This window comes from Delphinapterus leucas, chromosome 9 (assembly GCF_059928025.1).
Source record: "Delphinapterus leucas isolate spDelLeu-1000000601 "Yukka" chromosome 9, BTC_Dleu_Yukka2, whole genome shotgun sequence".
NCBI lineage: Eukaryota > Metazoa > Chordata > Mammalia > Artiodactyla > Monodontidae > Delphinapterus > Delphinapterus leucas.
In genome coordinates this window covers 59,333,648-59,350,373 of record NC_143137.1, presented here as the reverse complement: position 1 = coordinate 59,350,373, position 16,726 = coordinate 59,333,648, and the positions used below count along the sequence as shown (strand labels likewise).

General features: G+C 40.2%; 1 protein-coding gene across 5 annotated transcripts in view; it reads left to right on the top strand.

The window, feature by feature from the left end:
- The window catches only part of SLC25A13 (solute carrier family 25 member 13), a 244,604-nt gene that overhangs the window by 31,321 nt on the left and 196,557 nt on the right, over window positions 1–16,726 (top strand). For 4 of the 5 annotated variants that reach the window (XR_016394318.1, XM_022586453.2, XM_089917651.1 and 1 more), the window contains exons 2-3: window positions 524–577; window positions 12,943–13,085. Coding sequence is in view for 4 of the 5 variants with exons in the window: in XM_022586453.2 (XP_022442161.1) it covers window positions 524–577; window positions 12,943–13,085 (197 nt within the window). In the remaining variant the exon portion in view is untranslated. Of the gene's footprint in view, window positions 1–523; window positions 578–12,942; window positions 13,086–16,726 lie in introns of those variants that run through there. The other variant, XM_022586487.2, reaches the window with a different exon arrangement.

Genomic DNA, 16,726 nt, shown 5'->3' with positions numbered 1-16,726 from the left:
GAGAGGAGGAGACTGCTTGGCATGACCAGATAGCTGGGCATTCACACCCGTCCATTGTGGAACTGTGGGAAGTAATTCCCTTCTGTTAATATTGTTTGCCTTGCTCACTAACTTCTCTAAGAACTATGTTCTCTTACATAGTTAACGAACAAGTTGTACTTTAATATTCGCCTATGAAAGGTGTGGGTCACTCTGGAGTGTAGTTTAAAATGCCAGGTGGTTACAATTCTGTTTCAACTTTTCTTTTTTTTCTTATTCATTTTGGAATAACAATGGTATATGTTAAACACTACATATTAGGAGCTTTACTGGTTTCTTGCACGGAATGTTATCATTCTAGAAGCCACATAAGGAGTCTTAATTTAAAATCCAGAGAGTAGTTTATGCACTGGGGAAATTTAGTGCTTTAAGTGTAAAAATGAAATCCACTGATTTCTAACCTGGAGTTTATTTTCTTTCAGTCTGCTAGCTTGATTTCTCAGCTTTGTTCTAATAATATAAACATTTTTATGTTTATTTATAGGTGGCTTTAACCAAGAGAGCAGATCCAGCCGAACTTAGAACAATATTTTTGAAGGTCAGTATAAAGGAATCTATTTTGTTTTTTGTTTGATTTGTGTTCTGTAACTTTGAAGATTATTTTTGAGCAGCTCTTAATTTCATTGTTATATTTTTAAAAAATCCCCCAAAGTATCTTAAGATGTGTAAAAGAGATCCTTTACAGTTATATCTATTTTTAAAAATGTATCAGATACTTGTAGGCGACTGTTTGTGATGGCTGCATGGTTTATGTTTTACTTTCTTTTGTCTCACACGGTATTAGGTATTGAAACAGAGTTGCCTGGGCGGCGGGGGGGGGGGGGGTGGGGGGTGGGGGGGGATTTAGTCTCACAACCCATTTACCTTTCCAGGGTTGACTTGTGCAGTTTGATGATACTAATACTTTTCCTCCTAAGAAGTTTAAAGCTCTTCGTAAACATCTCAGTAATCCTTCTTTCATCCAAAGGGGACCAGCCTTGTCTCTCCTTAGAGCATTGTTGTTGCTCTTAGCGTCATCATATCATTTTACTTCAACTGTGGTGCCCTTGAGGAGGCCCCAGTATGAGTAATAGTAGATACTACATTACAACAGACAGCACCCAAGTTTATCTCCTTAGTTCCTTACGCTTGCACCTACTTTGTGATATTAGGCACTGAGTGATTAATACTCTAATAAAAGCCTACCTCAGGTCCCAAACACGGGACCACTTTTAAGGTTATTTAAGTGGCAATGAAGTACGAAAAAAAAGAAGGAAAAGGCCGCTTTTGTAAAGAAAATTTAAAAAAATATATATGTGGACCTTTTCTAAACATGGTGAAAAGGTAGCTGTAAAGAGGATCAAGCCTTCAAGTGAGAAACTTATTATACTGCTATGTATCAGATACATGGCTTAGGAAGTTACTAATTCTGTGAGTATCAGTTTCCCCATCAAACTGCGTCACTATTAAAAAATTGAGGAATCAAGGAACGTGAATACTGACAGGATTACTTGATATTAAAGAATTGTTATTAATTGATTTTTTAGGCCAGGTAATGGTATTCCGAATATGGGAACTATAGAGTCTTTTTCATTTAGCGATGTACACTGAAGTATTTACAGATGAGATTATGATATCTGAGATTTGCTTTTAAATAACCCAGTTTTGGTGAGGTAGGAGAAATAAGTGGGCAGCATGTTGGTAATTTTTGCAATTGGGAAATGGAATACCGGGTTTATTATACTACTCAATCTACTTTGTATATATTGATATATGAACATTTTCATAATGTCATAAAAATTTGTAAAGATTCAGTGAAAAAACTTACTTGAAAGTGATATGCATTAGATATGCACGTGATATGCATCAGATATCGATACAGTAAATGCTTGAAATTAAATAATTCAAAAAAAGAGACGGACTCCAAGAGAAAATGGTTAAAAATATGAGCAAAATATGAGAAAAAAATTTATAAGGTGGATTGTATTATATATAAGAAAGCAGAATTCTTTATAAATTTGGTTTTTGCCCAGAAAGGTCAATACAGTGTAGAGATTCTAAGGTGGAAAAGAATTCTGGATAACGAAAGTCCAGAAAACAGAAACACATTTCTTTCTCACCTAGACTAGTGTTTGTTGCTGTGCACGTTGGGCCCCCCATGATTGGGCTGAGGTGTGTATGAGTGAACCATAGACATTTTAAAGGTGTGTATTTAAGGTCTACTCTTATGATGTAATTCTGGAAGACCACTTGCAGAAGAGCACATGAGTGGGTTGCTAAGGAGCCTAGAGAGATGCATAAAACTTGTTAACTCTAGCTGGCAAAGTCATAATCATTCCTTGAACTCAGGATCTGTGTACTTCCCATTTTCTAAACCAGCAATAGCTGTGGGCATCCTTCTGACGGGAAATGGGAACAACTTAGAGTGTCTCAGTAGATGGTGCATCTTGGGTACTTACTGGTCTTTTGATGTGATCCGGTGCAAAGGCTCCATGTAAAAGCCGTGCCCACCTTTTGATGGCACGTGGTGGCTGGTGAGGCTGGGTTAAGATTCTGCTTTGGAACAACGTATCTTTTTTCCAGCTGCCACATCTCAGTAGCAGGCAAGTCTTTACTGGAGACAAATGAGATTGGTCAGGTAGACCCAACGAGGGTAGCAGTCCATGCAGAGTTCTGGAGAGCCACCTGTGGGGCTTCTGCGTCAGCGGGCCGGAAGGCTGGGCTGGAATCTTTGGGGCCAGATAGGGGAGTGCTGCCTTCTCTTGGCGTGGCTGGGACTACATGGCTTTTGAGTGAGAGTTCCATATGACTTAGAGTCCGAGAGGATGATGTGGGGCAACTGTCCCTGAAGAAAACAGTGGTCAGCAGTTTCTGGAAGGGATTGTGGATCTGGCAGAGGTTCGGGTGATCTCATCAGGCTTGGGTAGTGTGGTACCAACACAAATCCACCTTGGCTCCGCACGCTGAGGATCTCTTGTTTACTCTCTGCCGCAGACGCTGTTATGGGGGAAGAATAGGGAGAGAGGCGCCTGGGGGCTGGACCAGGCGTGTCTCTGCTGGGGCTGGGCTTTTCAGTTAAGCGTGGATCAGCTGTGAGCATGCTGTAAACCTGACTGCTTTGCTGACTTTCTGTGACTCTTTCCTGACTTTCCTTATTTATAAATATCCCAACCTTCTCTCTGCTAAACTAGTTAGATGATTCTTCTGTAGCTTAGGGGAGGTGGAGAGAAGCTTCACTGTACCCTTTGGACCAGATGTGCTGGTAACAGGGGAGTGGCAGCTGTGAAGAGCAGAGAGAGCTAGCAGAACCAAAACAGATAAGGAAAGAGGGGTCCTGGTGGGCTAAAATGGGCCCAATTCTGTCTTATTTTAGTTTTTTGAAAAGAGTTAAAATCAATTCCACTTCGTTTTTTGAAGCTGCTTACTGTATGTTAAGTACAGTGTCAGGTGTTGGGGATATAAAGATGCATAAATCATGGCTCCTGCCCTTAACTACCTCACTGTGTGTGTGTTTAAGTGTAAAAAAATAATATGGTTGACCTGCATTATGTAGCATTAATTAGCAGGGAGATGATGTGGGGCTAATTACATCTTCCTAGAGAGGGTCATTAAAAGTTGCGGGAGGTGGTGATATTTGAGCTGTTATTTATCAGATGGAGAAGGTGGAGGAGGGTTGTGGAGCAAAGGAAGACCGTTCCAGGCAAAGGCAATAGCATGACCAAAGCAAAGAGCTCTAAGAGCGCCAGGTGTGGCAGTGGCCTGCAGCATAGGGTCTTAGGCAATGGTACTAGAATGGTAGGCAGGGTGGAACTTGGCATAAAGCACGCCCAGCCTAAGGTGTTTGAATTTTTTTATGCAGGCTTTTCTAGTGATATGTGGCGGGTAATGTTTTGTCTGGATGTAGAAGTTGAGGTCTAGGTGTAGTCAGTTTTGTTTCTAACCTAAACGTTGACATGGGGTTTTCCTCTGCCTAACACTTTCCGTGCTGCTTCATGTTAAACAGGTGTGTATTTGAGTGCTTACAGTTTAAATAAAACCCCATGGAAATTCGCAGTGAGTGGGATGTGCAGAAAAAGGAGACCAGATTTACAGGCATGCAGAAGGTAAAAAAAAAGTCTTAAGTCAGCACAGTCAAGGGTCACTTGTGTGGTTAAAGCAAATGCCACAGGAAATGGGAGGAGGGAGCAGTCCCTGTGGTGGGGAGAGGTCAGAGAAGGCTCCTTGGAGAGGGAATTTGTGGAGCCCCGGGGTCGCGTGGGAGCTGGGCAGGCACTGAGGAGGGCAGTCGAGGCTTCTGGGAAACAGGACCACATTGGAGGGAAGGCCTGGAGGTGGGTTTGGGAGCAAACAGCCTCCAGATTGAAGGATTCCTGCTCATTCTTCAAATGTTTATTTAAATTCAACTCTGTGCCGAGGAGTCTGCCAAGTATTACAGTGTGTGGGTGACAAAATTAGAAAGAGAATTGGGAGTTTGCTATTTCTGCTAAACAATAGGAAGCCATTGAAGGTTTTCTGAGTTATCCAGCGACATGGAGTGTGGGTCTGAGATTTGATTGGTGCAGCAAGACCATGGGTTAGGCAGCGACGGATGTAATTGTGGTGTGAGACCCTAATAACTTGATGAGGGTTTTGGTAGCAGGGAGAATGGAGAACGGGCAAGTTAAAGACATTTTGAAGGACCATTTGGTTGAAAATGACCGATCTTTTATTCTTTGTCAACAAAAGCATAATATATACTTTAAAAAATGTTTGTAGGCAAAATTGGAAAAATCCTTCTTTGAAAAACTTTTTTCTTATGACAAAACAGTTCCTATGTTTTGAAAATTTAAAAGGCAGATGTGTATAAAGAAATGTAAGTTGTGATCCATATATATTTATATGTTTATATATACATGTATCCATTTCCCTCTCCCTGTTTCTTTGTCTCTGTATATGAATATAATTATTTTCCTTAACAGGAGGAAAAATACCATTTTGTATCCATTTTTTCCCTCACCTAAGATGTTATGAATACCTTTTTCTATAATTGAAAGCATTCCTGCATTATTTTTATTGCTATCATATTACTGTATATGGCTGTTTTACCATAATTTATCTAGCCACTCCCTATTATTGGATGTTTACTTGTCTTCTCTGCTCTGCTATCATTAACACCACTGTAATGAATACCCTTGAAACTACGTTTTTGCATATAGCTAGCATTTTCTTAGGATAAATTCATAGAAGTGGCATCGTTGGATTAAAGAGTGGGTTTACAACACTTTAAGGCTTTTGGTTCTTGGCAGACTGCCTTTCAAGAAGATTGTATCAGTACACGTTTTTGGGAGTATGGAAGTTTTCATTTCTCCACATTATGACGTCAACTCAGATTATTTAAAAAAATACAGCAGCAGCAATAAAAATACAGAAAATAGAGTAGTACAGTAAACACCCACAGAACCACCACTTAATTTAAATTAATATCTGTCATATAGTTTCATATATATATTTAATGATATATTTCAGTGTAAGTTAGCTGTCACCATGATTCAGCCGAAATACTTTGGCATACAGCTCCAAATAATAACAGTTTCCCTCATGGCCATAATATATATCACTGTGCACTTAATGAAATTAATAGTAATTCCTTAATAACAAAATACTTGATCCATATGCAAATTCTTAATTATACTTTATTCCACACCATAACAGGGAATCGGGGTGAAGAATGGTCAGACGTAGTGATCAGGTGTGCACAGCATTTCTCTGTGGCTAGAAAACAGTCAAGGAGAATTTGCCCTTCAGCCCTCAGATGTGAATGATTTGTGGCAAACATGGGTGGCTGGATGATTATAGTTCTGGTGTGTTCACAGTTGATAGACTGTTTTGTTCCACCAGTGGTGAGCAGGCCAGTTAGGCCCCCTGGCCTCTGAGCATACAGTGTAGTGACACATTCCTTTCCTTTGCTACTGTATTCATTGGGTGTGGTGGTGCGTCTTCATGTTGACAGTTGGCTTATTAGTCAGGGTTCTCCAGAGAAACAACCAGTAGGAGATATCTCCATCTCTAGCTCTAGCTATTTATCTATCTAATGAGATTTATTATGAGGAATTGGCTCACACCATCCATTTTAGAGGCTGAGAAGTCCCATGATATACTGTCTGCGGGCTGGAGACCCAGGAAAACCTGTGTTGTAATTCAGTCCCAGTCTGAAGGCCTGAGAACCAGGGGAGCTGATGATGTAAATCCCAGTCTGAGGGCCAGAGAAGACAGGTCCCAGCTCAAGCAATGGGGAAGGATAAAAGGTGTGAATTTTTCTTTCCTCCACCTTTTATTCTATTCGGCCCCCAATGGATTGGATGAAGCTCATCCATATTGGGGAGGAAAATCCACTTTACTGAGGCCACAGATTGAAATGTCACTCTCATCCAGAAACACCTTCGCAGACACACCCAGAAACAATTATTAATCTGGGCACCTGTTGGCCAGTCAAGTTGACCCATAAAATTAACCATCACAATTAGTATTATACTAGGTTGTGCAAGGAATCCTAAAAGCCTTCCCATTTTATAAGTATATATGTTTGATCATATTAAAACTTCCAAAAATTGTAAGGGAGAGAAGCTTCAGGTCATTTGTAAAATCTGTTACCAAAGAAGGATTAAATAACATTTCAAAGATGTGGTAGCTGTAAGGTATAGTCCACTCCCCTGACAGGGACCCTCTTTCCATCAATCCAAAGAAAACCTTTGACATGTTTACTTTAATCACAGGCAGACCACCCCAGCCTTGGTGATGAGCTGATTTTTAAAACTGCAGAAAACTGTGTTCTTTGTGTCCAAATTAACATGTTCTTACATTTAAGAGATGATTTATCGCCTCTAAAAAAATGAGGCAGGTAAAATATCTGAGATTTTTAAATGTCAACTGTTTATTGAGGGTTAAATGAAGTGCACAAATCATAAATGTACAGCTCCATGAATGTTCACAGAGTACACCCAGGTACCCAGCACCTCAGAAGCCCTCTGATGCCCTTCCTAGTTAATACCCGCTCCTTCCAAGAGTAACTAGCTGTCTGACACCATATATTAGTTTGCCTGGTTTTCAACTTTATATAAATAGAATAATACAATATGTATTCTTGTGTCTAGTTTCTTTCACTCTTGCTTTATTTGTAAGATTCATGCATGTTGTCATGTGTAGTTGGTATTAGTTTATTCCATTGTGTGAATATACCACAGTTCATTTAAATATTCTACTGTTGACATTTGAGTTATTTTCCATTTCTTCACTATTCAAAATAATGCTGCTGTGGGGTGGGACCAGCTTAGTGCTGTGGCCCCGATCCAACCCCTCTGGCCCCGATCCAGCCTCTACCCAAGGTACACACATGGGGGAAAGAGTGAAACCCGCACAGAAATGCACCCCTAAAGCCCTCAGGCCCTGGCCATGTCCCAAACCAAGGCAGAGACTGCTGTCATACCCAAGAGAGACCCAGCTCCCACCCCCAATAGAGCTGTGATGACCACTGAGCGGAGAAGCCCTGGCTTGCACATGGCTCTGGCTCTAGCCCCTCCAACTCCAGCTCCACCTCCTACCAAGGCGGTAGCTGCCAGTACACCCTGGAGAAGACGCAGCCCGTGCTCACATCAGATCTTAGCTGTCCCACCAAAGCCACTGGGCACGTGCAGACTGCATATGGATGCTCCAAGGACATGCCTTCAAGGCCAGGAGAGGTAATTGTTTCACCTAATTTCATAGAGACAGAGAAAGTTAAACAAAATGAGAAGACAGAGGAAAATGTTTCAAATGAAAGAACAAGGGAAAAAACCAGTAATGAAACAGAGATAAGTAATTTACTTGATAAAGAGTTCAAAGCATTAGTACTAAGAATCTTAACGGGGGAAAAGAATAGATGAACACAGTGAGAATTTTAATAAAGAACTAGAAAATATAAAAAAAGAACCAGCCAGCACTGGAGAATGTAATAACTGAAATGAAAAAAAAATACACTGGAGGGAATTAACAAGAGATGAGGTGATATAGAGCATATAAGTGATCTGGAAGATAGAGTAATGGAAATTGCCCAATAAGAACAGCAAAAAGTAAAACATTGTAAAAAGTGAGGATAGTTTAAGGAACTTCTGGGACAACATCAGGTGTACTAACATTTGCATTTTAGGGGTCCGAAGGAGAAAAGAGAAAGGAGTAGAGAGGGTATTTGATGAAATTATGGCTGAAAACTTCCCAGATATCCAGGTACAGGAAGCACAGAGGGTTCCAAACAAGATGAACCCAAAGAGACCCACACCAAGACATACACTTAAAATGGCAAAAGGTAAATAAAGGTAGAGAATTTTAAACGCAGCAAGAGAAAAACAAAGCCACATTCAAGGGAACCGCCATAAGGCTGTCAGCTGATTTTTCTGCAGAAACTTTGCAGGCCAGAAGGGAGTGGCATGATATATTTAAAGTGCCGAAAGGGAAGAACTTACAACCTGGGATACTCTACCCAGCAAGATTATCATTCAAAATTGAAGGAGAAATAAAGAGCTACTCAGACAATCAAAAACTATAAGAGTTCATCAATACCAAATTGACCTTACAAGAAGCATTAAAGGGTCGCCTTTAAGTGAAAAAGAAAAAGCTCCAATAAGAAATTACAGGAAGGGAAAAATCCCACTGGTAAAGGCAAGTATATAGTAAAGGCTGTAGATCAGCCACTTAAATAAGCCAGTATAAAGGCTAGAAGCCAAAAATTGTAAAATTAACTAAACTACAATAAAGAGTTAAGAGACAGAATGAAGATGTAAGATATGACCTCAAAAACAAAATGTGGCAGGGAGGAATAGAAAATGTAGATCTTTTAGAATGTGTTTGAACTTATATGACTTAATCAGTTGAAAACAAGTAGATATAGTTATAGGTCAACATATATGAACTCCATGGTAACCACAAATCAAAAAACCTACAGTAGATACACAAAAACTAGAGAGAAGGGAACACAAATATATCCCTAAAGAAAATCATCAAACAACAAGGGACAAGACTAAAAGAAGAAGAAAAGAACAGAGAACAACTATAATACAAAACAACCAGAAAACAAGTAACAAAGTACTTATCAAAATAATATTGCTGTGGACATTAAAATGCTAAAGCATGGGGTTTTTGTTTTTTGGTGTGAAATTGCTGGGTCTCTGCTTACGTGTATGTTCAGTTATAGTAGATATTGCCAAGCAGTTTTCTAAAGTGCTTCACCAGTTACATTTGCTTCACATTTTGCAAACATTGGTTATTTCTTTTTAATTATCTTGTGTATGAGTAGTGGTATCGCATTGTAGTTTTAATTTCCATTTTCGGTGGAATTTTTTTAGGGGTCGGTAGCTTGACAGTGATTCTAAAGATCATTTGGGGAAAATCAGAGTGATTATGGCCAAGAAGACTTGCAGGAGAAAAGTAATGCAATGTTTTGTTTTATTTTTATTGGAGTATAGTTGATTTACAATGTTGTGTTAGTTGCAGGTGTACAGCAAAGTGAATCAGTTATACATATACATATATCCACTCTTCTTTTAGATTCTTTTCCCATGTGGGTCATTACAGAGTACTGAGTAGAGTTCCCTGTGCTATACAGTAGGTCCTTATTAGTTATCTGTTTTATATATAGTAGTGTGTATGTGTCAATCCCAGTCTCCCAGTTTATCCCTGCCCCCGTTCCCCCCTTGGTGATCACAAGTTTGTTTTCTACATCCGCGACTCTATTTCTGTTTTGTAAGTTCACGTTCATTCGGCAGATGTTTATTGAACATGTTTCACCATCTTCCAGGCGACAGTCTGGAACTTGAGGATATAGCAGTGAGAAAGGGAAAAAGTCCTGTCCTGGCAGAGCTTTCCCTCTAGTTATAGCAATTAAGATGCATGTAATCTTGCAAGAGTAGACAGGTCACTGCCTAGGATAGACCTGAAACATTTCCTGCTGCAGTGATGACAGGAGCTGTCAGCCCATCCTGGCATTCTCCCATGGAGTTTGGTCAGAGTACATCTTGACCTTAGGAAGCCATTGACAACTGATCAGAAGTGGTACTGAAGATGGGCTTGCTTGCCAAGGCTTTCCCTGGTGACCATATGATAATTTAGTATGTGGTAAACATTACATCCTAAATGGGGGAAGAGAGGATGATTTGATGTATGATCCTAGGACAACCAGGAGAGTAAGTAGAAGACTCAATGTGGAGGATCCTTTTTCAGACCACATAGAAAAGCAAAGTACCGATAATGTACTGAAACTTAAAGGTAAAAGATAAACCTATTCAAGAAAAGCTAAGAGAAAACGTGGGTGAATATTTATTCTTGAGATGAGGAAGAACTAGTTTCTAAACTTAGAAGTAATGGAAGAAATTGCAAAGGAGATAAAAATCTACAGCCTCAATTATATAAAAATATTAAACTCGAAAAATATTTACAACAAGTATGATAGACAAAGGGGGAAAAGGCTATGTTCTCACACCGTTGGTGAGACTGTAATTGATACAATCTTTCTGGAGAGCAGTGTGTTAATAAGTATCAAGACCCTTAAAGATGCTCTCCTTTGACTCAACAATTTCTCTTCCTCGAGTGTAGCCTTTGAAATTTGCCAGGAATTTGGACAAATGTTACATACAAAGCTGGTTACCTTAGCTTTTTAAAAAAATACCCAAAACTGGAGATAATCCAGTAATCTAATAATGTCTACTGATGGGAGAAGAGTTAAACTGTGTTTTTAAATAATAAATTATTCACTACTATAAGCGCACATAGGTATAATTCTAAATCATAGGATTGCTGTAATTAGAAGTGACATTTCCTTTATATTTCTGTCTTGTTTTGCCTCAGTTAGGAAAATCAAAGTATAATCCTTCTACGTTTGCAAAAAGCCAAATTCATTGCTAGCTGAAGAATAGTAGGATTAGTGGGCCGTCTTTGAGGTTTTCTTTTGTACTGTGCTAAAAAATGTTAAACAAAAACCAATAATCTAGAACATTTATAAAATACCTGTTGTGTGTAGGGCATTGTGCTAAGTGCGTTACATGATTGTTCATTTATTTCTAGTATCAACCTTAAGAGCAGGTAGTGTTGTTATCCCCATTTTACAGGTGAGGAGCCAGAGGCCCAGAAAGCTTTAGTTACTTACCTGAGACCCTACAGGTGGTAAGAGGCAGAGGCAGAAGCAGAGCTCTCTGCAGCCCAGGCCCGACAGACTCTAAAGCACATAACTGAGTATCTAACCAAGAGCTTATCCCACATTGGAATGACTGAAATGTAGAAATGACAAGTGACTTTTTTTAAAATTAATTTATTTTTATTTATTTTTGGCTGCATTGGTTCTTCGTTGCTGTGCGTGGGTTTTCTCTAGTTGTGGCGCGCGGGCTTCTCATTGCAGTGGCTTCTCTTCTTGTGGAGCATGGGCTCTAGGTGCGCGGGCTTCAGTAGTTGTGGCTCTCGGGCTCTAGAGCACAGGCTCAGTAGCTGTGGCGCACGGGCTTAGTTGCTCTGCATGTGGGGTCTTCCCGGACCAGGGATCAAACCCATGTCCCCTGCATTGGCAGGCGGATTCTTAACCACTGCACCACCAAGAAAGCCCTGACAAGTGAGTTTTTAAAACAGTTTTAACTGGGATTGACTGCAGTTACAGAGGGAACAGAGATGCTCTCATTGCACCTCTGTTCACTGTGTTCTCCCATCACTGTGGCTGCTGTCACCCAACTAGCTCTCTTCTTGTAGCTCATGGTCCTCATCTCTCCACCCCCCAAATCACTGTTTGATCCCAAGGATCAAGAGGCCCTCCCCTGCTCCACAGGGATATGTGTGATCCCCATGTTGTTTCTCAGCATTTCCCACAGCCCCCGGTCCTCCACAGAACAGAAATGAGCAGGCTCCACTTATGTGAACTGGAACGTCTTGCAGGCAAGACCTGGGGGAATGCTGTGAAAAAGCATCACATGCCACCTTAATCTCTTTTTTTTTTTGGCCACACTGCGCGGCACGTGGAACTTCCCTGACCAGGGATTGAACCTGTGCCCCCTGCAGTGGAAGTGTGGAGTCTTATTCACTGGGCCACCAGGGAAATCCCGCCACCTTATTCTTGTTAACCATTTCTGCTCTAGAATGGAGAGGACACTAACCACAGCAGCATTTCTTACCTGCTTCCATAAAATCTCACAGCAGCCATGTTGTTAAACAGTTTGCTTTCCAGCTTATCCTTTTTTTTTTATTCAACGTTATTGCCTTTGAAACAGGAAAGGGGGCAAAAGAATTGGGTTGTTTTCATTCATGATTTCAGAATTCTACTTTAAAAAAAAAAAACAAACTATGTTCTTGCTAAAGAACAAGACAAAAGTTGTCCTAAATTTCTGTAAACCTGGGTTTCTCAAGCTCAGCGCTGTCGACAGTTGGCTGGGTGACTCTGTTATTGGGGTGGAGGGTCGTCCTGTGCACTGTGGATATTTAGCAGCATCCCTGGCCTGTACCAAGTAGATGCCAGTTTCTGCTTCTGCCCCTCCCCCCAAGTTATGACAATCAGAATTGTCAGCAGACACTGCCAGATGTCCCCTGTGAGGAAACGTGAAAACAGAGGCAGCTCAGAGCTAGAGAACTCCACCCCAGAAAGTCAGGTAGCGTACAGAGAAGGCTCGTCCTTGTGCGTTGTGCTTGGCTATGGGGGACATTGCTGTATGTAAGCTGGACAGTCAGGCTAAGCTGCCTGCAGTTGAGAACCGCTGGTATAAAAATAAAACTCGGCAAACTTAATGGGGTTTTGCTTTTTATTTGGAGCGATGGGAAATAACTGTCCTTGTGAAGAGTATATTGTCATGTCTGATATTTCATCCATTGAACATTCTCCGCTTTTTCACATATTGGTTATATACTTTTGAGAACAAAATATATTTTCTCTCTTTTTTTAAACAGTATGCAAACATTGAAAAAAATGGTGAATTTTTCATGTCTCCCAATGACTTCGTCGTTCGATATTTGAATATTTTTGGAGGAAGCCAGCCTAATCCAAAGACTGTGGAACTTTTAAGTGGTGTGGTGGATCAGACCAAAGATGGGTATGTTTATTTTTAATTATCTCGTTTAATTGCTTTTTGTTTGAAACAGCTTTCTGTTGCTTTAATGATTAGGAAGTCAGTGTTTACCTTCCCATCTCTTAAGAGCATTTTCTCTCCCTATTACAATTAACACGTTATTTTAGAAATAATACCCTTAACATTTCCTTCAGTGTTCTTATCACAGTTGGGGATTCTATATGTGTATTTCTTGACATAGTTTAAACAACTGTTTATAGTTTCACAACTCTTGTAGTTGAATGGTGTGAAGATGTACTCAAGTGTATGTAGTATATTGGTATTTTTGAAGGCCACTGTAAAAATTGAGTAAATTTAAAACATAGCTCTGTGAACTTTTCTACAGTCTTTCTCTCTGCTCAAGTAACTTTTAAATGTCACGTATGATTAAATGCTCTAAATCTAACAGACAGAATAATGATTCCAAATCCCCAAGAAGGGCATTCTGCCCAAGCTGGAAGAGAGACACTGGACCATCTAAAATTAAATAGGACACTTTGCAAAATGCCTTTGGATTTTTTTTTTCCCTTACCAGTCTTTTCTGTTTACATTTTTAAAAATGAGTCATTCCTAAGTATAAGTATAAGGATGCAGTTGGGGCTTCCCTGGTGGCGCAGTGGTTGAGAGTCCTCCTGCCGATGCAGGGGACACGGGTTCTTGCCTCGGTCCGGGAAGATCCCACATGCCGCGGAGCGGCTGGGCCCTTGAGCCATGGCCGCTGAGCCTGCGCGTCCGGAGCCTGTGCTCCGCAACGGGAGAGGCCACAACAGTGAGAGCCCCGCGTACCGCAAACAAAACAAAACAAAACAAAAAGAATGCAGTTGGCTTTTACCATTAAGTGCAGAATTTTGGGCTCCGAAATATTGGTAATACGACCGCCAGTGTCCCCTAATAACCAAGTATAATATATAAAAAGTAGCCTTCTGTATATAAACTGTAGTAGATCCAGCCATCTGGCCTTGCCACGTGCCAGCACCCTCTTTGATAGATTAAGCCACCTGCCATTCTGGGGTGGTGTTCTTTAGCTCTGAACATTCTCTGTGGGTCCTGTGTCTGATTTTCCCACATGCGTGGGTTTGAGATGCAAACAAAGTAAACTCCAGTGCTGCAGTGCGAATGCTCTCAGTTTTACCAGCACCTTCCTTTTCTTGCTTATGCACCTGTTGTTCCATCATGCATGGAAGTAACCTCCTCTAAAGTGAAAGTCTTGCAGATGGAAGGGGGGTGCAGAGGAAATTGGCAGTTATACGTCTTGTAATATGCTGGCAGATTGCTGGATTATACTGTCTCTGTTTGTTCCAGTAGCAGTTACTTGGGCTACTTCTGTTTTCTACCTCCCCAAGGTGGGATTCTTTGCTTGATAGGAAAATGTCATGTATGAGCAGGTCTTCCTTCCCTCACAGGACCTCTCTGGGGAGGTGCAGGGTGAGGCAGAGGTATATTTCACAGTAGTCCATTCAGGCTAAAGCTAGACAGAACATAGATTTATTCTAGCAAATATATATATATATTTTTTTTTTTGAGGAAAGTTTGGTTGCTTCCACATACTCTGTGCTTACAAGATTCAGAAGAAGTGTGACCAAGCTCATGTGCAATATGAATTATCAGATTCAATGTTTAAGATCATTTTTTTCTTATTTGATAGTTAAATTTTTTAAGCTACAGGAAATTGAAAGAATTCAGTGAATGCCCAATAGATACCTTTCATCTAGATTGACTGTTAACTATTTTTTTTTTTTTTTTTTTTGTGGTATGCGGGCCTCTCACTGTTGTGGCCTCTCCTGTTGCTGAGCACAGGCTCCAGACGTGCAGGCTCAGCAGCCATGGCTCACGGGCCCAGCCGCTCCACGGCATGTGGGATCCTCCCGGACCGGGGCACGAACCCGTGTCCCCTGCATTGGCAGGCGGACTGTCAACCACTGCTCCACCAGGGAAGCCCGACTGTTAACATTTTTAACACCTGTGTGCCTTTTTTTTTTTTTTTTTTTTTTTTTACACATACACTTTCTACACATGCACACACATTTCCTCTTTTGGCTGGACCATTTAACTATAAATTGCAGGCATCAAGATACTTCAGTGTTTGTATTCTAAGAATAAGAACATTCTTCTTACCATTATCATACTTAGGAGGATTAACAGTGGTGTGAAATATATAATATCCAGTCTATTTAAAAATGTACCAGATCTCTCCCCTCACTCCCCACCTCAAATGGCTCATTGCCTTTTGTTTTTTAAATCCAGGATCTAATCAAAGTTCTTATATTACATTTAGTTGTTGTATATCTTTTAATCTAGAACAGAGCCTTGCCTTTTATTGTTCTTTCATGAAATTGACTTAAAACCCAGGTCCAGTTATTTCGTTGAAGGTCCCGCATTCTGGACTTGTCTGATTGTTTCCTCATGACTTGGATTCATGATAGATTTTGGGGTGCAGGTTAGGAAAGATTCTACTACCTATTGTATCTCCTCAGGAGGTACCTCGTCCCGGCATGGATGACACCATGGGTATCCTGTTTCCCAAGCAGCCTTTGACCCACTCGTTTTGGCATCCATGGTGATCCTTTTCTGAATCAGTTATTACATTGATGTTTGAAAAGTAGTGATTTTTCTAACTCTTTGTTTGTCCTCTATTTATTGTCTGCCATTCTTCAGTAAAGAAAAGCTTTCTTCCCTCCACTCCCTTTTCTTTCTCTCTTAATTTTTTATATCAGTATAAACTCATGGAATTCTTTATTTTAAATTCAGTCCATTGTAATCTATTACTGTGTTCTCTGAGTTGTTCAGATTGTCCCAGTGAGGTCAGTGGGAGTCCCTTTAAGCTGGCTTGTACCCTCAGCCTTTGAGTACTCTTTGCTTTTGGTAAATAAGATGTTCCAGGCTCGCTTTGGATTTGTCCTGCTTCTGACCAGAAAATTACTCTTTTCTCAAAGAAGTTCTGGTTCCTTACATTTGGGACGGGTGCTTGGAAACAAGGAACTAGGCACTGGCTCATTGTTACCAGGGTAACTTTTCAGTGGAAAGAGCTGGGAAATATACTTTTAAAAAGTTCATAATGATACTTCCTATTTAAATTTAACATTATAGGAGTTTTCCTTCTCTTCTATTTTGTACCTCTTTCAGTGAACATTTTGGTTCCTAGATGCATTAATTTTGTATAATTGTAGTATCTTGTAAGGTACTTTGCTTCCTTTCCATCCCACCCCCATTAACACACATGCTTTTCCTATTTCTTTTTACATATACTCTTCAAAAATAGAGGCTTAAATTCATTAGACGTAAACAATGTAACATGCATTTAACGTATATAAAGTAACATAACATGTATGTTTTTTCAAGAGTTTATAACAAATCTGAAACGCTGGCTTTCTTTTCCTGATTTCCCAGATGAGAACTGAGGGATCAACCAAAAGGTGCCCAGGCTTGTCTGCCTCTAGTCCTAGGCCTTCCCACTGTTCTGAACTGCCTCTTCTCTCGTAATCTCACAATCCTCTTTAACTTGACATTTTCTTTATGATTTTTTATTATCTTAAATCTTAGCATTTTACTGTGACAGAGAAAATCTTAAATGGTCTCAATCCTTTGCCCTATGACTAACTTTTCTTTCTTTTCTTTTTTTTTTTTTT